A 25,673-nucleotide genomic window follows, 5' to 3' on the forward strand; every position below is an offset into this window, starting at 1 on the left:
GTAAAATTCCGGACAGTTAAATTCTGTGGGTGATCTGGCATTTTGGTTACGGGCTCTGGACGGGGGTTTTACCCTGGGAGCTGTTTGGTGGTTGGCCTTCACGAACGGGATTTATGGTGCCCTCGAGCTGGTGGTGTACGGCTGGGGGTAACTTGGCGGTTGGAGTTATCGTTGGACAATTTTTGCCAAAATATTTTAAGCCAGATTTTATGGGCTCCAAGAACCCTCCCCTTCATGTCATTACATATGACATATTAATATTTAATAGTTATTGTTAAACATGGTTATGTTTTGTTTGTTAATAAACTGGCCGCTGTGGCCAAAATTATCCAAAAATATTATTTTGTGTAGTGTTGTTATTTTAAAGGTAAATTGGTGTTGCCTACCAGTTAGGGTGGGCATAAGATGGTTTCTCGGTAAGAAAAAAACCCATATTGGCCGTACGCGGTCAATAGTATGCTTATTTAGATACTGACTGAGCATGTAACGTATGGAGACCAGATCTGGGCTTCATGTACATGGCAGTATTATGACTATACAATCTAAGTTGTAAGGAGCCATAATGTGGTATCCATAAAAGTTATGTGGGACATTAGTGTACGCCTCTGTACCTCTGGTGTATGCCAGAATCCTATATAAGCATTGTTTTGTCTGAGAAAGATGCCCTTGACGGCATTGCCCTGCTCTACACTGCTGAGAGGCAAGTACATTGAAAGAGCCATCTCCAGATGGGTCTTTTACGTGACTACTATCCCTATTCAAGTTGCAAGGGTCCATGAAGTTTTGGACATGAAGGGCTATCCCCAATAGACATATTTCCATACAGTTGTGGGATTGTTTTTTTTCCCTTTGGAGAGAGCCAATACGTATGCTTATATTTTCCATGGAATATTGCCAATAAGAGCCCTAATTGCAAAGTTGTGGCTGTATTTCACATGTCATGCCCATTCTTACATTTGCAAGAAAGAGTCTAATTCTAAACAATGTTATATATAATATTCCATCTGTCTATGTATATATATATATATATATATTACATTATTACATTATTTCCCAATCTCCTCCCTGCCATTGTTATGATCCAGCACTTTAAATTCTTGACACAGCTAATAGAAGAGAGGCCATTAGAGGGACTTTCGTACTTCCACATACTTTGTTTATCAGCATGTCCGGAGTGCTAGGACATATAAGTATCCTCTTACAAACAAGCTGTTGTGTGATAAGCTTCTTATTACAGACAAAATACAGAAGAAACCAATATATTTTTGAACAACTGCATCTATAAATACTTACTCGTTTCTCAATATCCCTTATAAATCACCATCAAAACAAGCATTCAAGACTCAAAAAAGGCAAAATATCTTAAAAAATGCAGTTACATTTTCATAACAAACATAAAACAAAAACCCTACACAAATTAAGTTTCCACATAAATGTAATAATATGGAAATTTCATTTAACAGGTTTAAGTATGAAACATGAACAGATATATATACAGTATATATATATATATATATATATATATATATATAGTAGGAGTGCACTCTCTCTGGTAGGCATTAGGGCTTAGGCCAGGATCACACTACTGTGTGTGATGCGAGAAACTCGCACGAGTCTCTCGCATCAACACTCGGCGCTGCCGACGGTATTCAGGAATGGAGCTGCGGCTGCACCAAAATGTTGTTGCTGTCAGTGTGTCAAGGGTGGGAGAAGAGGGTTGCATTGACAATCCAACACAATGGGCAGCACTTTGAACACATTTTGTAAGTGGTCATAAACTTGTAAATAACTCCATGAAAGAATAGTTATGTCAAAACCAAGCATACCATTGTTTTTCTTGTGAAATTCTCAATAAGTTTGATGTGTCACATGACCCTCTTCCCAATGGAAAAAATAAAGTTAGATCCAAAATGGCTGACTTCAAAATGGCCGCCATGGTCACCACCCATCTTGAAAAGTTTCCCCCCTCCCGTATACTAATGTGCCACAAATAGGAAATTGATATTACCAACCATTCCCATTTTATTTAGGTGTATCCATATAAATGGTCCATCCTGTATGTATACTGTATATATTACAAATTTATTATATATATATATATTTATTATATGGGGCTTTGCGCGTGGAGTGAGTGTGGCTATGTGAAGTGGGCGACGCTATGTGGAGTGGGCCTGTCTTGACACACACACATGCATACACTCATTTTTATATATATAGATTATTAAATTACCGGTCCCCACCGTTCTTGTGGTGTCACTTCCAGGATCCTGCACTAGTCTTTCTTCTTCCTGATTCCTCTTAATATGGACAAGTGGACCATAAAGCCAATCATTACCTGCAGCAAATACCATTTAGATTTGCACTGTAGGTCATCACTGGAGGCCAGAATTGAGAGATTAATGGTTCACACAGGATTCAGTGGCACAGAAGTGGTGAGAGTTATTAAGATGATTTTATTAGTTATTTTATAGTATTCTAAAGGGTTTTAGCAAACAATTTTAGGATGCTTGACAAGTTGACAACACCTTTAAAATTATAATTAGTCCCATCCCCTTACTACATGAACCAGAAAAGTACTAAGGAGTTGTTCACAAGTACAGTTTTGTTCACACTGCCAACAGAGGATCTATTCAGGGCTTCTGTTGGCAAATCTATTGGCATGTGACTATGTCTTCACCGCTGCTTGCTCTTAAAAATTTCTTATGCAAGCAATTACCTTCATAAGTCACATGCTCAGTGAAAGGAAGTCTACCTATGTGCAAACTAAGTGTTACATGGTCTGTCAGTATATGCACATATTTTGTGAAAGGCCACAGAGGCTATAACACCATTAAGAAAGAGGCACCACTAACCAAACAACAACATGAAGACCAAGAAGAATTACAAAGAAAGTCAGAGACAAAGTTGTTAAGTACAAATCAGGGCTGAGTTATAAAAAAAATCCTAATCTCTGGTGATCCACCAGAGCACCATCAAATCCATTATCATCAAATGGAAAGAACATGGTACCACAACAAATCTGCCAAGAGAAGACCACCCACCAAACCTTTCAGCCCAGGCAAGGAGGGCATTTATCAGACAGCCCAAGGAGAGACTGGAGTATCTGTCCATACAACCACAATAAACTCCATAGACGTGGCCTTTATGGAAGAGTGGGCAGAAAAAACCCTTTACTTACATACAAAAATTGTAAGGCTCACTTTGAGTTTGCCAAAAGATATGTGGGGAAACTCCTCAATTGTATGGAGGAAGGTGCTGTGGTCAGATGAGATCAAAATTGAACTTTTTGGCTACCAATGTAAATGCTATGCCTGGCACCAAACCAACACAGGTCATCATCCCAAGAACACCATCCCCACAATGAAACGTGGTGACAGCATCATGCTGTGGGAATATTTTTCAGCAGCAGTGACCGGGAAAATGGTTTGAGTAGACGGAAAGATGGATGGTGCAAAATACATGGATATTCTTGAGCAAAACCTGTTTCTGTCTGTCAGTGATTTGAGACTTGGACAGGGGTTCACCTCCTAACAAGACAATGACCCAACACATACTGCTAAAGCAGCACTCGCTAGGTTCAAGGGGAATGTTTTGGAGTGGCCTAGTCAAAGGCCAGACCTTAATGCAATTGAGACTCTGTGGTCAGACTTGATGACTGCTGTTTACCAGAGGAAACCATCTAAATTGAAGGAGCTAGAGCAGTTTTGCATTAAGGAATGCACAAGATGTGGAAAGCTCATAGAGACTTTTCCAGAGTGACTTGCAGCAGTAATCTCCGCAAAAGGAGGCTCTACAAAGTACTGACTTTAGGAGGGTGAGTAGTTATGTACAATGAAGTTTTCAGTTATTTTTTCCACTTTTTGTTTGCTTTACAATACAAAGAAAACAAAATGTTCACAGTGGTTGGATTTTGTTTACATCAATGCAAATCCTCAAAAAAAAAAAAACAGTGAAATTCCAAGTTGTGAGGTAGCAAAATACAAAAAAGCCAAAGCGGTGAATATTTTTGCAATCCACTGTAGGAGACACTAGAGCTGGTGGATATTCAGCACATTGGAGACACTGGGGTTGGGGAATATACATCCCATAGGAAACACTGGGGCTGGAGAGTATACATTGTCACGCCGTTCCGACATACTCACCCGGCCTCCGCTCCCATGCCGTCTCTGCTTACTCACCCATCCTTCGCTCCCACGCCGCAGCCCCTCGCCACCCGACAGCCACGCGGTCACCTCTGACAGGCCTTCCTTGTGTTTCCTAGCACACTGGGCCTCGCTTCTTCGTGTGCTCTCTGCAGTCTCACAGTCCCGTTCTCGTGTGCTCCCTGCAGCAGCCTCGCAGTCCTGCTATCCATGTCCCCTGCTGTATTCCAGTCCTGCTTCCGGTGTTCCTGTTCCATACTGCTCTAGTCCTTCAGTCCTACTCCAGTCCTGCCTTCGGTGTTCCTGTACCTCCAGTGTTCCTGTTCCATCCTGCTCCAGTCCTTCCGTCCTACTCCAGTCCTCCGGTGTTCCTGTTCCATCCTGCTCCAGTCCTTCCGTCCTACTCCAGTCCTTCCTCCGGTGTTCCTGTTCCATCTGGCTCCAGTTCTTTCCATCCTACTCCAGTCCTGCCTCCGGTGTTCCTGTTCCGTCCTGCTCCAGCCCTTCCGTCCTACTCCAGCCCTGCCTCCGGTGTACCTGTTCCATCCGGCCCCAGTCCTTCCGTCCTACTCCAGTCCTGCCTCCGATGTTCCTGTTCCAATCCTGTCTCCTGTGTTCCTGCTCCAACCGTCCCTCCACGCTCCAGTCTACAGTCTTACTCCACTCCTGCCTCCTGTGTTCCAGCTCTATCCTGTCATCTACACCTCAGTCCCACACTCCTACTCCAGTCCATCCTGAGCCGCCCCTCTCGGTACCGGCTACCGTGGTACTCGAACCCCTGGGCCTGCTCCTGTATAGGGGTCGGTCCCAACTGGCAGCTCGCCCGGGGCCCCTCGGTGCCACGGCCCAGAGGGTCCACTACTGGAGATTCCGGCTCCTGACCAGCCACACTAACATACATCACATAGGAAACACTGGTGCTGGAGCATATACATCACATGACATGAGACACTGGGAATGGAGTATTTACATCACATAGCAGACATTGTGATTGCTGTCTTCATCAGAGGGATGGAATGCAGAGCATGCTAAATCCTCCCACAAAGAATACTGGACAGTAAGGCTATGTGCACACGTTGCGGATAGGGCTGCGGATTTTTCCATGCGGATTTGGCAAAATCCGCAGGTCAAAAGACCTGCGGTTTATCTGCAGATTAGCCTGCGGTTTAGCCCTGCGGTTTCACACCTCTACAATGTTAAAGGTGTGAAACTGCTGCGGATTCCGCACAAACAATTGACATGCTGCGGATTGTAATCCACGGTAAATCCGCAGCATGTGCAAAGCGTTTTTTGTTTCTCATAAAATAAAATGGTACTGTACAACGCAGCTAATACTGCTGCGGATCCGCAGGGCCAAATCTGCTGCGGATCCGCAGCTGAATCCGCAGCGTGTGCACACACCCTAATTCTTCATTGCAGTCATCAGTGTTCAGTAGTGAACTCTGCATGCTCACAGTGTAAAGAGAAATTAAAAAGCCAGCAAAATGGGGCTGCTGGTACAAGCACTTGCAGTCTCCGGACATCTTCCAATGAGCCAGAGGAAAGGACGAGTGGTTTCCCAACCTTGGTGTAAATGACCTCAGACATTTTAAGCTGATACAATCAGATTCTTTAGACAATGGCCATTCTTTCATTGATAAATAGTTCATGACAAATACCATATTATAAGCCTGAAAAACATCAAATATGAAAAATCTAAATTTTAAAAGAATGTCTGTGGTTGACTGTGTGTATGAGGATGTCCACATAATAGCCAATATTTGTGAAAAATTTGACAAAGTTTCAGGTAGCAATTACGTAATGAAAAGATAGAAGCTGGGAGTCAATGCGCAATAGGGTCTTATCTGGTATAAAAAGGAGAGAGAAAAACATAGTATGTACTCACATAGTAGGGTTGTGATAGTACAACTCTTTTTGTTAACACATTGGCCACTGCCCACTTATATATCAGTAGCTGAGTTTATTCTTTCATCGCGGCCTACTGATATATACGTACCTCAATGAATCAGAATTATATGGTATTATATGAACAATATTAGCATCCTAGGGACTTTCCCTTAGAGTCTCAGTGATGTCTTCAGCAGATAGTCGCTGATTGTGGGCAACAATGACGTCGTTAATGTGTTAACTTATGGAGGAAGAGAGGCTGCTGCAAATCCAGCAGGCAGATAAAATGAAGAGAATGGAAAGATGGATCTGATGGCGCGCTGCCAATGTTCCGCCAAATGATGAAAGGACAACAAAGTATATTAAAAGCCATTTTTATTTTGTCAACGCGTTTCGAAGACATTTAACACTACTTCATCAGGACAAACCACTGCATAGTGTTAGTAACTATGAAGACAAAATACAAGGTGAACATCTATAAACGAACAAGTGTTCATTCAGTCCCATACCTTAGGTAAAAAATAATAATAATCTTTATATAGCGCTAACATATTCCGCAGCGCTTTACAGTTTGCACACATTACCATCTTTGTCACCGATGGGGCTCACAATCTAAATTCCCTATTAGTATGTCTTTAGAATGTGGGAGGAAACCGGAGTACCCGGAGGAAACCCATGCAAACACGGGGAGAACATACAAACTCCTTGCAGATGTTGTCCTTGGTGGGATTCGAGCCCAGGACCCCAGCGCTGCAAGGCTGCAGCGCTAACCACTGAGCCACTGTGCCGCCTTAGGTGATTATTTAAGGTTGTTAATGCATTGAACAGCTTTATTACACAGATTTAGAAATTAATTTAAATCTCGGCTTGTTTTACCACTTTGTAGAATGAGAGCTGCTTCCCAGTTTTAGCCATCTATTGCTTATGATAAATCCTGGCTACTATTATCGGTGATGGAAACAAAAATGAATCATTGTGTTTGGGCAGCACCTACTGTCACATATAAACAGTTTTCAGCCTTTACTGTATAGATGAGCAGATTACTGTAGACGTGCTACAGAATATGCTGGTGCTACAAGAATAAAGGGTATTGGAAGACATAACAGACCCTGCTTACATTTGTACATCTGAGACAAATCCTTTATGCTTTCTTCAAACAATGGAATTGCATAGTCTGCAACTCTAGTAATGCTGGCTGTAAGTGAACATTAGATTCCCTTTGAATAGTGTTAATATAAGAGATGTAAGAGATCTGTTCTCCTGTAGGAAAAGCCTAAATACTGTTTTTACTAAATTTAAATCGTCCTGAACTGTAATGTGTGAACACATCTATCCACCATATGGGATTTCTAGGAAACTACTTTGTTGCACTCCATGTCATCAGCCCTGTAACAATCTTATAAATACTATAATTACGCCTGGATTCTTGCAGGTTGCAGCAGGTTTTATCCCCTGAATGTGCCTATAACTATCTCAATCTTCCTTGCTCCATTCTTTTGACAAGGTTTGCCATCACTGAAGCGAGAATCATGCTTTGCTATAGTTTTGCTGGACAGTTTGTCAGAATAATTTGGGGACAATACTGGCATTTTCTGCGTGCATCATACTAACCCATAGGAACTACATGTGTATGAGGCGGTGCAAACATTTTTATTTTGTATATAAACTCTATCATCATGAAAAATATACAGTGCCTGGATTTGTACCATAAAAAAGGCTAGAGTTGGTGTGAGAACATTTCATATGTTGCCTTAAAATGTCTCCCATTTTCAAATCTCTGAAATTCTCAGGAAGCTGTCCCTTCCCAAACCCACTTTATCCCATTTACCGTAAAGAGAATCTATTGTTTTAGAGTAGTCCTGTGACTCCTGGAGGCCTCCTAATTCCTCTTTTCAGAGGTTTCACTTAGGAGTAAAGCCTATTTGAAGCAAATTTGCAGCTGTCCTACCTGTGCTCCATGATATAAGACTCTAAAATCTTTTTACACACTATACAAAAACTGCAATTTTTTCAAAAGACAATTTAACTATTGAGCAATGTTTGAAAAAAACTATTAAATTTGTGTTGAGGTCTACCATATATATTTACGTGCTTTTTTCATTGCTGCTTTCCTACGTTGAAATGATCATAAATGGTTATAAAATGATTCTAATGACACCACATCTACAGCATTTTGAAAAACACTGAACAAGGCAAACAAAACAACAAAGGAATTCACTTCAACATATAGACTAATGGCCCATTAACAAGAGAGTTTAGGGACTTAGTACCTGAGGCACGCCTTTTAACCACAAATGTAAGGATAAGAATATTGTAATACAACCATTCACAGGTCTGCAAAAACAAATTTTTCAAGAGCTGTTTTGGTTATTTCATGTAATCTTTATTTTTGAGTGCGCTGAATCCGAAAATGACCTCCGTTTTGTCATAGGACATCACGTTTTCGGACAGTTTAAGAAACTATGTTAAATAAGACAATACCTCAAAATAAATGAAAATAGACTCATAAAATTAATTTTTTATTACAAATGTTTCATGAAAATAATTTTTTAACTGCAATGAGCTCACTAACACACACTAAAATCGATTCTTCTTCCCTGTGAGGCTTCTCTTGGTACATTTACGCTTGTGAGTAGCATCTGTAATGTCTCTCTGAGGCGTCCAACAGTAGTCTGCCATCATTGTAATGCTCCATCTTCCCTGGTATCTTCTTTCCATCTCTTTAATGTCCTGGTGGAATCGTTCACCTTGCTCTTCACACACAGCTCCCAAATTTTCAGAAAAGTTGTCAAGGTGGGAATGGAGGAAATGCACTTTCAAACTCATCAGGCAACCTAAAGCTTGAAATGCTTTCAGCATTCATCCGACGATTTTTTTTTGTAGTCAGGGTCTTTGCTATTGCCTAAAAATTTCTCTACGACCTCTTTAAATACAATCCACCCTTCTTTTTGAGGATGCGTCATGGTATTGATAAACTCTTGATCAGCTATAAGCCTTCTAATGTCTCGTCCGACAAACACACCTTCCTTCAATTTTGCCTCCGAGAGGCCTGGAAACTTGGTGACCAAGTATTTGAAGCATTCTCCATCTTTTGGAAGTGATTTTACGAATTGCTTCATCAATCCCAATTTGATGTGGAGAGGTGGTAGAAGAACTTTATGGGAAGGAACCAAAGTTTCTTGGAGGACATTTTTTTCACCAACTGTGAGCACCCTCGGCTGCCAATTCTTCTTGGTCCAGTGATTTTGTCGGTCTCGACTGTCCCATAGACACAGAAAACAAGGGTATTTGGTATACCCAGCTTGTTGCCCGAGCAGCATGCACAAGACTTTCAAATCCCAGCACACTTGCCAACCGTTGTCTTCATATTTAAGTTTACAAAGAACCAATTCCAAGTTCTCGTAGGTTTCCTTGAGGTGTACGGAATGACCTACAGGGATGGAAGCATAAAAACCGCCGTTGTGGAGTAAAACTGCTTTGAGACTGTCACGCGGGGCTTAGTTCAACTAAGGCTGAAATACCCGGGGCCCCTGTGATGTCCCTTTAACAAGGGGAAACCCTGTCTGACCCTCAACCCAGGGTTTTTGTTGATGGTGCAAATGCCTGAGCCTCCAACCTTTCCTTATCTCCTGCTCAGCACTGCACTTAACCCTCCACCCTCCACCCAGTGAGGAGACAAACCACCAAAGCCCCCACACAAATTATGACAGACAGGGAGAACTTAAACTGCACTGCGCCGCACGCACACAGGAATATACAGTAATGTGAACAGGGCACAACTAAACACAAATATGGGAAGGAGAAAGGATAACGACGGATCATACGCCACCAGATACGAATCTCTCTCTCTTCAACACCTCCACTCCAGACCGGAACCACTTGGTATGAAACACAAGCTATAATCGGCGACGCCCATAGGCCAGCATGACTATTTAAAGACCGTGGGCGTGACTAAACATCCAACCTGGTCTCCAGCAAGATTAACCCCCGAGAGCCTGAAGATCAAGCCGGCGCCACTGAGGCTATAGTGGACGGAGGTGGAACTACCTCTGCCTGCCGGACGCTGTGGTGTGAACAGCGTCCGACATGACATTACCCCGTCTTCTACGAAGGACCCCCGGACCCTCAAGACTCATAGGACCCAGCTTGTCCGGATGACGATGGTGAAAGGAACTGACCAGCCGATTCGCATGTATGTCTGAAGCTGGAACCCAAGACCTCTCCTCCGGACCATACCCCCGCCAGTGCACCAAATACAGAAGAGTACGGCGTACTACTCGAGAGTCCACTACCTTGGTGACCTCAAACTCTAAATCGCCATCCACCATGACTGGAGGTGGCATCGGCGTCGTGTCCACAGAGCCTACCACCTTTTTCAATAAAGCCCTGTGACACACGTTGTGTATCTTGTACACCGCAGGAAGTTCCAATCGATAAGCCACTGGGTTAATGATGGCAGAAATCCTAAAAGGCCCAATAAACCTTGGACCCAGTTTTAAAGATGGAATTTTGAGTTTTATGTTCTTCGTAGCTAACCACACCCATTCACCCACACACAGGTCCGGACCTGGCACGCGTCTACTGTCAGCCACCCGTTTGTACCTAGCACTCATGCTCAACAAACGCTGTTTCACCCTCCTCCAGACCGATGACAATTGGGCTCCTAGCTGATCCTCTTCCGGGACACCCCCCGAGTCACCCTGATGTAAGGTACAAAACTGAGGATGTTGACCGTACACACAAAAGAATGGAGACTCTCCCGATGACTCTTGGCGGTGATTATTTAAGGCGAATTCGGCCAGAGGAAGGAAAGTAGACCACTCCTCCAACCACCACCAGGATGACCGTGTTCCCCGCCGAGGCTGGCAAGTCAGTGATGAAATCCATGGAGATTTCTGTCCATGGCCTATTGGGTACCCCCAGAGGCTGTAGCGTGCCAGCAGGACGGGTTCGGGGTGACTTAGCCCTAGCGCACGTGATGCAAGCTGCCACGTATGAGACCACGTCCTGCCGGACTTTAGGCCACCAGAAACAACGCAATACCAGCTCTAAGGTGCCCTTCACCCCTGGATGACTAGCCAGTACCGAGTCGTGGTGTTCCTTCAACACCTTAAGCCGAAGATGCAGGGGTACAAATGATTTGTTGGCGGGAAGTCCTGGCGGTACCTCCTCTTGGGCCTCGGCAATCTCCGCCTCTACCTCAGTCGTGAGAGCCGAGACCACTACCCCTTCCTGGAGGATGGGTACCGGCTCTTCCCGAGGTTCTCCCCCCGGAAAACACCTAGACAAGGCATCTGCCTTGGTGTTTTTAGCCCCGGGACGGTAAGTCACAAGAAAATTGAAATGAGTAAAAAACAATGCCCAGCGGGCCTGCCTAGGAGACAGACGCTTGGCCGACTGCAGATAGAGCAGATTCTTATGGTCGGTGATGACTGTGACCTGGTGAGCCGCCCCCTCCAAGAAGTGTCGCCATTCCTCAAAAGCCAATTTGATGGCCAACAACTCCCTGTTGCCGATATCATAATTCCGTTCGGCCGGCGACAGCTTCTTGGAGAAGTAGGCGCATGGATGCATCTCGCTCAAGGACGAGCCTTGAGACAGTACTGCCCCCACTCCCACCTCCGACGCATCAACCTCCACCACAAAAGGTTTAGACACGTCTGGTTGCACCAGAATGGGGGCTGAAGCAAAACTATTCTTCAGACGCTCAAATGCACGTATAGCCACCTCAGGCCAGCTCGCCAGATCGGCACCTTTTTTGGTCATGTCCGTGAGCGGTTTGGCGATAGTCGAAAAGTGTTTTATAAATTTCCTATAATAATTCGCAAACCCAAGGAACCGCTGGAGTGCTTTCAGACTATTCAGACTAAGAGACTTCTTTTTGAAGAATCTATAAAAAGACGCCATTGCGCTGAATCATATTGGATTTTGAATTGACCCATCAAATCTTCGACATCGATGCAATAAACCAACTTATCTTCCTGGTCAAAGTAAGGAACGAACTCGTCTTCACGATGTCTGATCCATGAAAGACACTCCTGGCAACAATAAATTCTTGCTTTTGAGCCTTGATCCGAGTAACTCAGCGGCATCATTGGGAAGATTCAAGTCTCTTACCAAATCATTCATCTCCTCCTGCGAAAACAATTTTGGTCTTGTATCATCTTCAAAGTCAGAACTTGATTCATCATCTGGTTCAGGTATGACTCCACCTTCATCGGAGCTAGGTATCTCTTCCAAGGTAGCAGGGGCCTTGGGTACTGGTATATCTGTGCCATGGGGGATGGGACGAGTTGCGAAGTGAATATTGGGGTATGAAATGGAATGCTTCCATTTTGAATTATACCCTTTCACATCACATGAACAAAAGTAACAATCGTCACTATGGTTCTTTTGCTCTCGCCATACCATAGGAATCCCATAACGGAAAGCTTTTTTCTTACCCTTGAACCATTTTCAGAGGTCCTCAACACAACGTTTGCACACTTTATGAGGCGCCCAAGCTTTATCTTGATCTCCAAGCTTTAGTCCAAAATATGCGAAGTATACTTTTTGTCAAGAACACCGCACTGCACTTGCTCACTGAGCCAGTGCGTGGGTCCTGAGTAAAGCGAACTGTGCTGAAAGATACCTGTGGAGCGGGCAGCAGCCAAGTAGGTGCGTACTTCAGAACAGCAGGACCTGACGCACGTGACTGCTGGGGGCGTGACCTAAACTCCAGAGAGCTAGGAGCTGCAAGAAAACTCCTAGCAGGGTAACTGCGAGACAAAGTTACCAAGGGGCATAGACAGGGAGGATAGTCAGGACGTAGCCAATGAGTCATACACAGAGATAGCTGCAAGGTACAAGAGGGGCGAGCAGAGAATAGTCAGATCGCAGGCAATGAGTCATACGCAGGGAGGGTAGCGCAGTACAGAATCAACAGGCAACTCACAACGGGGAACAGAACCGGGTCAGAACCATATAAGCAAGCTACAACAACGAACAGGCACGGGCACACAGAGGTCAACCACACTCGGCCAAAAGCAAAAGTATAACTGACAGGGATTGGAGCTTCCCAGGGGTTTAAGAAGGTCTCCCAGAACCGAAAAGAGGCCACAATCATTAACCCCAGGTGTGCAGGTCAAAACCTGCACTGAGCTCCAGACATTAACCCCTGACATGCAGCTCAAAAACCTGCACTGGGATCATGACACTTTTTTCACAAAGTCTGTAATATTCAGCTGTTGCTTCAACACTGTATATTCACCACAAATGTAACAGAAACTGTCAGGCGAATTAATACACTTCCACTGAGCCATAATGCTAATTTTGGGAAACACGATTGAATATGACGAGCTAACACGAACTGAGATTAAAAAGTGTGAACAGGCGAGAACCAAGATAAAACAATTGAAACAAGCCCAGGCATGTCAGAGCCCGCTCGTTCAGCTTGCAACATGTTGATGCTGGTTTCATTAGCTCACTCTGCAAGTTGTTTTCTTTGAAAGTTATGTTTTTTTGGCATTGTATACCTTCAATGCATTGTTGTGAATCAATTAATAGTAATTTTGACTTTTAAAACCCTAAGATAAAAAAAAAAAAAAAAAAATTGAGAAAAATTTACTAAATTTGAAGAGAATTTTGCATTTTGTGGCAAATCCTGACGTCCAGGATTTTTTTCAATATTTTTTTCGTTTTCAGCACACCAAAATACATGGTAATTAGATGAAAATAATCAAACAGCTTTTTAGTCGCAGACCTGTGATTATCTAACCATGTGATGAATAAGTAACAATAATGTGCACCACTATGTAAAGCACAGTTACAGACAAAAAAGAAACAAGTTGGTGAAAGGGAGCAAGTCATGTTGAAAATGGAATCTCATCTTCAAGCAGAGTGTTATACTTCAGGAGGAGCTGATCAGATTGAGGGAAAACTGTAAGTAAAACTTATTTTTTAATGTAAGTAAAGCTTTTTATCCATTGAAATGCTTGGTGCTTTATGCATATGAGTCCAGTGGGCGATCCTACTCAGTGATTGACAGTCTTCCTTGTATGACTGTGCATGCAGAGATAGCTGTCAATCACTGAGTAGGACCGCCCATTGGACTTATTTAAATTTAAACACCAAGGATATCGATGAATAAGGTGAAAGGTTTATTTAACCTTTTATAACAAAAATGTACATCAATCTGATCAGCTACTCCTGCTCTATAATACCCTGCCTGTAGGTCAGATACCAGTTTTAACATGACAGTTTTCTTTTAAGAAAAATAGGGAAACTTTGTGGCATCAGAGGCTCAGGGCAGGAGGCCTGCTATACATGGGTGCTTGCCTTTTTTAATGACTATTTATTTGCCCTATCAGTACAAAGCAGCAGCTTTAAACACTTAAGGCCCCTTTACATTTAGCGATGCACCAGCGATCCCGACAACGATACGACCCGTCAGGATCGCTGGTGCATCGCCAAATGGTCGCTAGTGAGCTGCCACACAGGCAGATCTCACAGCGACATAGCAGCGATACAGCAGTCGTTACTTACCTTTCAGACGCGGCGATCCTGACGTCCTCCCGTCTGCGTCGACGCGTCGCCGCCAGCAGGAAGCGCCCAACGAGAAATGGAGCAGCGCGATCTCACACGATCAATGACAGACAGCGGGGGAGCAGGAAGGAGGTATCACCAAATCGGTGATGCTTTAGCGATATTGTTAGCGATATCGCTATGTGTAAAGCCCCCTTAAGATATAAACCATCGAGAGATTGAATCTAGCACTGGCATGAAGGCAAAGTATAATGCTTTGTTGGATGCACTTGCTACCCATAAACTCCAGAAAATGTGAATGTTGTCCATTTGTGATGAACTGGATTCAGCTATCTGTAGTTCTCTTATCAGTGTTACTAATCTGTCCCAGCTCCAGCACCAAGCCTTGCTCCCTTCTATCATGGTCCACTCACTCTACACTCATCTACATCAAGTTACTCTGATAACAAGGCAAAACACCTCTGGCATCTGCACCATAGGCATTTAGGGTATGTGCACACGGTGCGGATTCTGCTGCGGATCCGCAGCGTTTCTGCAGCTGCGGGTCCGCAGCAGATTTAGATGCGTTGTACAGTACCATTGTTTTCAATGGTAAACTGGAAAACGCTGTGCACATGCTGCAGATTGTTTCGCGCGGTTTTGCTGCGGTTTACAATCCGCAGCATGTCAATTCTTTAGTGCAGAAACGCTGCAGTTTCACACCTCATCCATTATGAGGTGCAAAACCGCAGGGCAAAACCGCAGATAAACCGCAGGACTTTAATCCTGTGATTTATCTGCGGTTTTCACTACAAAATCCGCAGAGCCAAAAAACTCCGTGTGCACATAGCCTCAGAGGCTGACTCAGGCAGTTTTCAGCTACCACCTGTTTATCAGGAGTTGCTTCATTTTCCACTTGGCACAGCCCCAAACAACCTTCACTGTATATACCATTTTGCTCAGCTTCTTCTCTAATCCCTGCTATCCACAAATCGGACCCTTTACGCTACTTGTTATCAATGTGCGCGTTATTTAACCCATCTTACACAGCTTTTATTTGACATCCGGAGAATTCATTTCAAAGAGATTCTTTTCTAAGTCCTGGAGGTGGTCAGTGTCATTTAACTGCTTTACATTGCACATATTGGTTTGTTTTAAGGTAATATTGAAATATAGAATTTTTAAGAACCTTATTTTCTTTAGGATTAATTATCCCTATTATTTAAACCCCTGTAACTCCTGGCTTGTTACCATTATTTAGAAGGTATACGTGTGCTTTTAAATAACTGATATTATTATCAGCTTCACAATTCAGCCCTGACTTGTTTTTGTTACAGATTTAGAAGATAAGATTGACGATCTGAACAAAGCAAATGAAGAAAAAGCCAATGAGCTACTAGAACTGGAAAAGAAAGCCATAGAGCTTAAGGACTACATTCTTCAGGAAGAAATTAAGCAAGCTAACTGCAGAGACTAGTCGTTGCCTACTTCATTATTACATGATATTATCTTATATGACTGAAAGACGTCTTAAAATAAAGTTGCTTTACACTCAATATATACAATATTTCTTTTGCCTAGAGATTTTCTTTATTATGGATTGTAGATACTGATTTCTGTGGGGTAACAGCTGGCTGGACCCTATCAATAAGAAAAAGGTCTGAGATTCTAGTTGGTACATGTAAGTCAAAAGCTAAAATAATCTTTTTTTATTTATCATTAAAAAGACTTTGGTACCTGTGACGGATCGCACAGGGGAAGGGGGGTGTCAACTCCACTCACCTCTGGGGAGGGGAGTGAAGGACCCAGCAGGGATAGGCTCTCTGGGTCCACCACTTACTCCAGGTCAGTCAGGGAACTGCACTGAGGGCAAATGGTTGCAGAAAAGGCCTCTCTTATAGGTACGAGTTATTGAGGTGCTCCCAGTGAGGGGGATATATATCACCAGTCCAGGCTGGGGATATATATCTAATCCTCCAGGCTGTCACTGTAAGAGTTCCTCACTAACACAGTACGGTATGCTGCCACCAGTTCCTTGTTAGATACAGTATAAGCCCCGTCCGACAACAGGCTTACATCAGGTCAGAAACCAACCCCAGGGTATCTTATAATAATCAACGGACATGGTAATCCCCTAGGATGCTCCCTCCCACATGCTGCACCAACCCCTGGGCAGTGCAGCCTATCTCATCCCATATCTGAGAGTATGGTTTTCTGGCCAGAACCATGTATGCCCATAACTTTCCGCCCGAAGCTCTACTGTGTTCTGCTGGATTTTATCTGTGCAGAGAAACCAAATATGCCTACCATATATTATTCCTGGTGTCTATGCTTTATAACGCAATAACTCAATAACGCAGAGGTCTAGAGGTGGCTGCAAGGTATGGGCTTGTGGGGAAAGGAATGCAGATTCCGATTATGTGATCTGCTAGGTTCAGAGATATTGTATTCTTTTATTATAGGTCATTTTCTAAATTCAATATTTCAGAGCCTTGTGCTGCGGTGCCAATATGTCTGCATGTCAGCCTGAGTCCAATAAAGGAAGGCAGTTGGCAGGAGCTGCACAAGAGTTTACACCCCTGTGATAATTGCTGGACTAAGTGCTAGGGGATAAAGGGTCTATGCCTTTTGCCTCCCCTGGAGAGAGTTTCAAAGGCATATTTGCTTGAGATAATTAAAAAAAACATTGGTCTGCCCTGTCCAAGGAAGTGCCTTTACTGGATAATGAGAATCCAATGTTTGATGTGTATTTGTCTTCCCTTTCGGCCTGGGGGAATGCCAAGGGTGGGGGCTGAGTTTGGAACAAGTATTTTTGGGCCAAACTGTATCTAATAGGGAATTCCATCAAATATAAAAATGATATCAATTAGATATCATTTTCCCATATCTCACAGTACCAATCATACAAAAAGACGAGGGGGGATTTAAAATGACAGTGTGTTTTAGATTAACCTCCTTAATCATTGCACGAAGTCAAGTGAGAGTTCTGGTATATATCTAATTTTCCATGAACAATGATCACTTGTTCTAGTCTCCACTTCTTACAACTTCAATCAAAATAGTTTCCTAACGGATTTGAAATAACACTACATTGGGATATAGCCTCAAAATGCAAATATAAATTATATTTAATCTGACAACGTCCCGGATGAGAAGCCTCAGTGCATGCTGGGATACTCAAAAGTAATGTCAATGGAAGTAAAAAATAAATAAATAACAAATATAACTGGAAGTTAAGGTAGAGAGGGAATGGTAGGCAATTGAAGTATATTATAATAGTTATTAGATTATTACATTAAATAGGTAGAAATTTAGGTGTAACTTCACCTTTAGTTTCTATGTTTCGGACAACTCCTTTAACCCCCTTCTCGACATGCGCTGCACTAGTACTGCTCTGCGGGAATTTGGTTCCCACAAAAAGCAGTACTAGTATAGCGCACAGATTGCGCAGCCTCACGCTGAGTGCCGCGGCGATTGGGTGTGGGTGTCAGCTGTATGTGACAGCTGACACCCCACAGCAATGCCCTCGATCAGTGCTAGCACAGATCGTGGGCATTTAACCCCTCTGATGCTGCTGTCAGTAAAGACAGCAGCATAGAGAAGCGTTGTGCAGGGAGGGGGCTCACTGTGCACTTCCATCAGAACAACGAGATGAGATCACATTAGCCTGATTGTCTCCATGGAGACTCCCGCATGAAGATGTGAGCCTTCTTTCCTGCCTGTCAGATCGGTGACAGAAAGGTGATATTAACCCCTTATTACCCCACTTGGCAAAGCCGCACGCTCCAATCACAGTGCCGGCGGCAGTGCTGGGTTTTCATGCGAGAGACTCACACGAGATTCGTGCAAGTCTCTCACAAGTGAGTATGAACCCTTATGAAAATACAAAATATGGAGCTAAAAAAGATTTATTTTGAAAAAATGTGATTTTTTTTTTTTTTTATTTTCACAGCTCTACTTTATAAACTTCTGTGAAACACCTGTGGGTTCAAGGTGCTCAATACACATCTATATAAGTTCCATAAGGGTTCTAGTTTCCAAAATGGTGTCACTTGTTGGGGGTTTCTACTGTTTAGGCACATCAGGGGCTCTCCAAATGCGACATGGCATACGCTAATTATTCCAGCATATTTTACATTCAAAAAGTCAAATGGTGCTCCTTTCCTTCCAATCACTGCCGTGCACCCAAAGAGTTGTTTTCCTGCACATATCGGGTATCTGCGCACTCAGGAGAAATTGCACAATAAATTGTATGGAGCAATTTTTCTTGTTACCCTTATGAAAATGCAAAATTTGGAGCTAAAAAAGATTTATCTGGGAAAAATTTGATTTTTTTATTTTCACAGCTTAACTTTATAAACTTCTGTGAAGCACTTGGGGGTTCAAGGTGCTCAATACACATGTCACGTCGCCGTCAGAATTGGGACCTGCTGTTCTGGTCGTGGCCACTAGGAGGCGCCGGACCGCCACTTCGCCGTCAGACTCAGGGACGGCTGTTCCTGCCTCGGCCACTGGGAGGCGCAGTGGTTCTGTTACGTCGCCGTCAGACTCAGGGCCTATTTTCCCGGCTTTAGCCACTAGGAGGCGCCGGTCTGTCACGTCGCCGTTAGATTCGGGGCCTGCTGTTCCGTTCGCGGCCACTAGGAGGCGCCGGACCGCCACTTCATCGTCAGAATCAGGGACGGCTGTTCCTGCCTTGGCCACTGGGAGGCGCCGTGGTTCGCCCGTGAGTTATGGTGGTGACAGAGAAGGGGCTCCTGCGCAGGCATCTGGTGGGCGCATGCTCCGCCCCTCTGTCAGTCATCAGGGGGTTACTGCATCACCATCTGGCCTGGTCCTGGGGTCGGTCCTAATGACATCATCAGTCCAGGAACCTGTGAGGGATGACCTGATCCCTCAAATACCTTGGGACAGGTCTTGCAAGCCGCCGGATATATTCTTGGTTCTCCTGCGTGCTACTGTGTGAATTGCTATAGTTAACTTTGACCTCAGCCTGGATTTCTGACCATTCTATTGCCTGCCGTTTTTGTACTTCTGCCGCCCTCCTGGTTTATGACTCTGACCTTGGCCTGGATTTCTGACTCTGCTTCTGCCTAAGGATTTTGTACCTCTGCCGCCCTCCTGGTTTATGACTCTGACCTTGGCCTGGATTTCTGACTCTGCTTCTGCCTAATGATTTTGTACCTCTGCCGCCCTCCTGGTTGATGACTCTGACCTTGGCCCGAATCTGACTCTGCTACTGTCTGCTGTTTTTGTACCGTTGCTGCCCAAATGGTTTAGACTCAGATGCCACTACGTTTTTGGTCCCGTATTGGAACACCTCTCTGGCGACTGCCCTGCTCTGGTCCACTGCTCTTGTTCAGACAGCTACCTCCTGGGCTCTGCTATAAATCCTGATCTCTGTATAGGGGTAAAGGGTATCAGGGTTACTCGGGGTGTTGTCTTACTGCAGCCCAGACTCGCAGACGGATGTCACATTATATCCGGCCACAACATAAGCTGCTTTTGTGTATATGTCTATCATAAAAAATATTGTTATTCTCACCTTCCGACGTCCCGCGCAGCATTCCTCTCTCCACGCTCCGGTCCCAGTGATCCTTTTGCGAGAATGACCGCGAGAGTCACGGTCTCGCGGGAGTGCGAAGTCTCGCGGTCATTCATGCAAAGGATCACTGGGACCGGAGCGTGGAGAGAGGAATGCTGCGCGGGACGTCGGAAGGTGAGAATAACAATATTTTTTATTTTAATTCTATTTTTTACAGCTGATCGCTGGTCTCCCTCCTGTCACACGCAGCGATGCGTGCTGGCCAGCGGGAGACCAGCGACAAAAAATATGTCCAGAGGTTTCTTACAGCGATCAGCGATACCGGCAGGGGAGCCGCTCGCTAATCGCTGTCACACACAGCGATCTCACTGGTGAGATCGCTGTTACGTCACAAAAGTTGTGACTCAGCAGCGATATCGCTAGCGAGATTGCTGTGTGTGACTCCCGCTTAAGATGTCTAGTTTCCAAAATAGGACTGCTAATTATGCAAGCAAATTTTACATTCAAAAAGTGAAATGGCGCTCCTTGCCTTCTGAGCCCTGCCGTGTGCCCAAACAGTAGATTTCCCTCACATATGGGGTATCGGCATGCTCAGGAGAAACTGCACAACAAAATGTATAGTCCATTTTCACCTGTTACCATTGCGAAAGTTAAAAAAACATAGCTCTAAAGGAAAATTTTTGTGAAAGAAAAGTAAATGTTTATTTTTTTCTTTCACATTCCAAATATTCCTGTGAAGCACCTGAACGCTTAATAAACTTCTTGAATGTGGTTTTGAGTACGATGAGGGGTGCAGTTTTTAGAATGATGTCATTTCTGGGTATTTTCTGCCATATAGTCCCCTCAAAGTCACTTCAAATGTGAGGTGGTCCCTAAAAAAAAGGTTTTGCACATTTTGCTGTAAAAATGAGAAAGCACTGGTCAACTTTTAACCCTTCTACCTTCCTAACAAAAAAAAAGTTTCCAAAATTGTGCTGATTTAAAGTAGACATGGGAAATGTTATTTATTAACTATTTTGTGCGATATGACTCTGTGATTTAAAGGCATAAAAATTAAAAGTTTGAAATTGTGAAATTTTCAAAATTTTTGCCAAATTTCATTTTTTTTAACAAATAAACACAAGTCATTTCAAAGAAATTTTACAACTATCATAAAGTACAATATGTCACGAGAAAACTATCCCAGAATCACTGGGATCTGTTAACGCATACTAGAGTTATGACTTCATAAAGCGACAGTGGTCAGAACTGTAAAAATTGGCCTGGTCAGGAAGGTGAAAACAGGCTTCGGGGCAAAGGGGTTAAAGTTAAAACTGTTCTACAGCCAAATTGGTTCAAAGACTAAAACAGTTCAACTTAACTCATTTTGTGGTGATGAAAACAAATATGATGCTTACATTTGCCGATATCCTCTAAGTTTCAAGATCCAGAGGAGTTTGTAATTACTTATAACACTTTTCATGCAGGCTTATAGAAAATTTGTGATTTTATTCATCATCATCATTGCATTGTTAACTGCTAGTCTGTTACGTCATCTATTTAGTCTATTGAGTCTTCAGTATTCTATTATCTATTATCTTAGGGTGACCAATCAAAAAACGCCTACTCAACTCAAATGATGTAATACTAATTGCAGTTGCATCACCTAGTTTTATAAATGCTCTCTGTGTAATGTGTAAAGTTTCAGGATTTCTTAGCTTAGTTTCATAGCATATTGGCACATTACTATGTTTTTTTCAAATATGCCTTTTTCTTGCATTAACAAAGAGGATACTTTTTGCTACATGTGAGGAAAAGTCTCTTTTGTGTCACAAAGGTGAAACTTGACTACTATGATAAGGAAAGTCTACAACATCTATTTTGACGGTAGAATAGGAGATCTGGACAAGAGTTGGGCTCCACATTTATGCTGCAATAGATGTGCATCACATTTTACCCAGTGGTTGCATGGGAAGAGGCAGTTTATGTCTTTTACAGTCCCAATAATCTCGAGAGAGCCAACCGATCACGTTACCAATTGCTATTTCTGCATGGTGCTCTCCATTAGAAAAGGAATTTCAACAAAGAAGGAGTGGACTTTACAGTATCCAAATAATCCATCTGCAATACACCCAGTACCACACGCACAAGAACTGACAGTTCTAAAAGCACCAGAAACATTTTCAGATGAGTCAAGTGAGGAAGAAGAAAGCACTTGGTGTCACGACCCATACATTCTGTCAGCAACCTCAACTGAACCGCAGCTTTAACACAAAGTGAACTGAACGGTCCACCTTAACTTATCTTTCCCCTGGTTCCCTGCTCCAACAAGCAAGCCTTTCCATGGAGGCAATCCAGTTGACCCCAATTTAAGACCAGATCCCTATACAGGGGTGGAAGGGTCAGAAGCAGGATGGCAGCAAAGATACAAAATCTGCCACCAAAAAATGGTCAAGACATTGTCAGACAACAGAAACAAGGGTTCAGCGCAAGTGGATGGGTGAAACTTTTGAGTGGGCCCCTAACCAGGTGACTATGATTCCAACTACGATGGTGCCCCCTAATAGTGGTTAAAAGGAAACCACAGTAGACAACTAGGCTGTTACTGAAAATAAACACATATACAAAGACCAACACAGAAATTAATTCCATACGGTGACAATATAGTGCTACGATTAAAGATAGTGACTTACAGGTGACATTCTTTCTGATGGAGTCATTCACTATTCTCACCTTTTGATCTAGCCCAGACCAACATGACGACTTCTCCAGCCACGACTTGTCTGCAGAATTTACGACAAAGACACGTTTGACTTCTCATTATTTCTGCACAGTCCGAATCTATTCCCATCCTGCACAAACTACTGATCCTTTTAATACCACAATACAGAGCTGCTGCTGCAGTATGTGTCATTGTTACTGCACCAGCTACAGTGCTCCTCTTACTGCCCCACATAATGATGCCTACCACTGTGCCCCTTACCTAGTAAAATGCATCATTTGTGACCTCTAGATAGTAAAATTGCGACATTTAAAATGTAAATAACTTGTGCAACTGACCTAAAAACATTGGCCATATTTTGCACTCTAGAAAGACCCAGGTGAGCACTTTAGACACTGACAATACCCGGAGTGCCCCTATAACAATAAGTGCCCTAACATTTAATAATGTTCCCCGAGTGCCCCTCTGTACAGTTTCCCTATACACAATATAGTGCCCCCACAGCTCCCCTAAACATAGTATGATGGGCCCACAGCTCCATAATGTACAGTATGATGTCTTCACGGCTTCCCTATAAACAGTTTAATGCACCCACAACACCCTATATACAGTTTGATGGGCCCACAGCACCCATATACACAGTATGATGTCCCCATAGTTCCCCTATACACAGTATGGTGGACCCACAGCTCCCCTATACACAGTATAATGCCCCCAAACTGTATGATAGACCTCTTAGAATCTCCCACCCAATATGATAGCCCCCCAAAGTAGCACACCTCTATATGATGGGCCCCTTAGTAGCCCTCATTCTGTATCATGGCCCCCTTATTAGCCCCCACTCTGTATGAGGGCCCCCTTAGTAGCCTCCACTGTATTATGGCCCCCTTAAAAGCCCCCAGGCTGTATGAGGACCTTCTTATTAGCCCCCACTTTTTATAAGAGTCCCCTTAGTAGCCTCCACTTTGTATGATGGTCCTCATACAATATTACCATAAAAAATAAACATGCACTTATCTAACCCCAGTGAGTCCACTCGTAAACCGTGGACTCACTGGGGACCGACATGGTGATATCATTGTGCTGGTGCACACACAGGACATCAGAGTCCTGTCACAATGATGCAATCACGTCTTTCCATCCGTGACCTGCCTTTCTGCAGGCCTAAAGTGACCTGTGGCCTACAAAAATCGAGACCGTTAGTGCAGCGAAACCATTTCTTCCTGCTCTACCCCAGATTTTAATTGTAAAGACATGCTGTGCATGTTGCTACAATTAAGGATGGCGGGTACTCTGTGTTTGGACCCCTCCGAGTCTGGGGCTCGGGGCAATTGCCCCTTTGCCCCCTTTGGAGCTATGCTATTATATACAATAACTGATAACTTAATGATTGCTGAGGCTATGGGCTATCCATGGCAGAAAAATAGACTATGCATTTTGAAGTCCTGTAATTGGGATTGGTGGGGATCCAAGTGACCAACATAATAACTTGTGAAGTTAAAGGGGGTGTCCAATACTATGACAACCCCTTCTAGATCTAAATGTCTGACCCTGATAAAATAAAAAAGCCTATTCTCACCTCCCGTGTCAGTGTCGTTCCAGCAATGTCAGTGTAGGGATGTGGACTGTCTTACCCTGTTCCTGAACGTGAAGACAACAGACGCACTATGTAATTACTGTCGTTCGGTTTTATATGTGAAGTAACATTTGCCTAATGTAAAGTGATGTAATGCATTATGGTGATGTACAGTATATAAAGTGTTAGAGCATAAAGTGAATACAGCATAAGGATAAGCTTAGGACAGCCTAATCCTAAAGCAACAGGTTTGCATGTAGATAGGAAATGGTTAAGGTTAGGATTAGCCCAGTGGGAGGGCACTGGTAGTGATAAGAAGAGGCACATCCTGGTTAGAGGGAGTTCAGTGTCAGGCAGTGAAGTGTGGACTGGTTTCAAGTTCAGGTGGTGGTTTGCTAGGGGCAGCATAACCCAAACATTCAGGCCAGTGGGCGTTCAAATGGAGATGCCTGATGGACATTCCAAGAAAGTCTGGAGCCTAGGGCTTGAGCTAGGAAGCATGGAGCGGGCTTGGTCTTAAAACATCTCAAGGTCAGTGTACATGGAGTTACATAACGAGCAGGTGGTTGGACCCGGGTACACTATTGGAGTGGACAATGACTCCCTGGGGCTAAAGGAGTCAGCGGGCTTGGGGGTAGTCCAGAATAAACATGCGGGAGAACAGTGAAGGAGTTTTGCTAAGGAGGAAGGAACTGTGCATTGATGTGCCCTTTCTTACTAGTACCCACCTGATGAACTTGGACTGTTTAAAAACAGGTTGACTGTTTCAAAGAACCTGGTGTTACATACATTGTGTGCAGAGGCTCCTGAGGATTTTTTTTTAAAATTGTCATTATATGTAATAAAGATTTTTGTATTGTCATTTTAAACAGAGTTCTCCAGTTTTTGATAGGATGAGTTAGTAAATAGATAGGAGATACCTTATACTTTTGGCCCAACTATTGGATATTTATACTGAGGATGAAAGCCTGGAGGCAGTGGAGGCCTGCAGCCTGTATGTGAGTGTGAAGCACCCCACATCCTACAGCATACAAGGACTGGGGCACCCATTCTCTGTACAGTGCTAGAGCATAACCGGACAGCAGATTGATCGCGACTACCGCACTGCAGCACTCCAGTCCGGGGGCCCTCGTGCGGTTTTTGTGACATGTGAGCCTGGTGCCCAATCAGCACTGGTGTCACTGTCCCCATCTTCAAACAAATTTAACATGAAGAGAAAGGCAGAGATCATCCACAGCCTTGACTTCCTCTCCATGCTCAATTCATGCAAAGGCTGAGACATTGATGCCAGCACTATTTGGGTGCCAGGCTCACATGTCA

At 43.6% G+C, this 25,673-nt stretch overlaps 1 protein-coding gene across 1 annotated transcript in view; it reads left to right on the plus strand.

The window, feature by feature from the left end:
* Positions 1-16,098, plus strand: part of LAMB4 (laminin subunit beta 4) — a 339,109-nt gene extending 323,011 nt beyond the window's left edge. Inside the window, exon 41 of the mRNA XM_073573188.1 lies at positions 15,869-16,098. Coding sequence (XP_073429289.1) covers positions 15,869-16,008 — 140 coding nt within the window. The 3' untranslated portion in view covers positions 16,009-16,098. The remainder of the gene's footprint in view (positions 1-15,868) is intronic.
* The last annotated feature ends 9,575 nt before the right edge of the window (positions 16,099-25,673 follow it).

The sequence above is a fragment of the Dendrobates tinctorius genome, unplaced genomic scaffold (genome assembly GCF_039654945.1).
Source record: "Dendrobates tinctorius isolate UK_male_01 unplaced genomic scaffold, ASM3965494v1 ptg000035l, whole genome shotgun sequence".
NCBI lineage: Eukaryota > Metazoa > Chordata > Amphibia > Anura > Dendrobatidae > Dendrobates > Dendrobates tinctorius.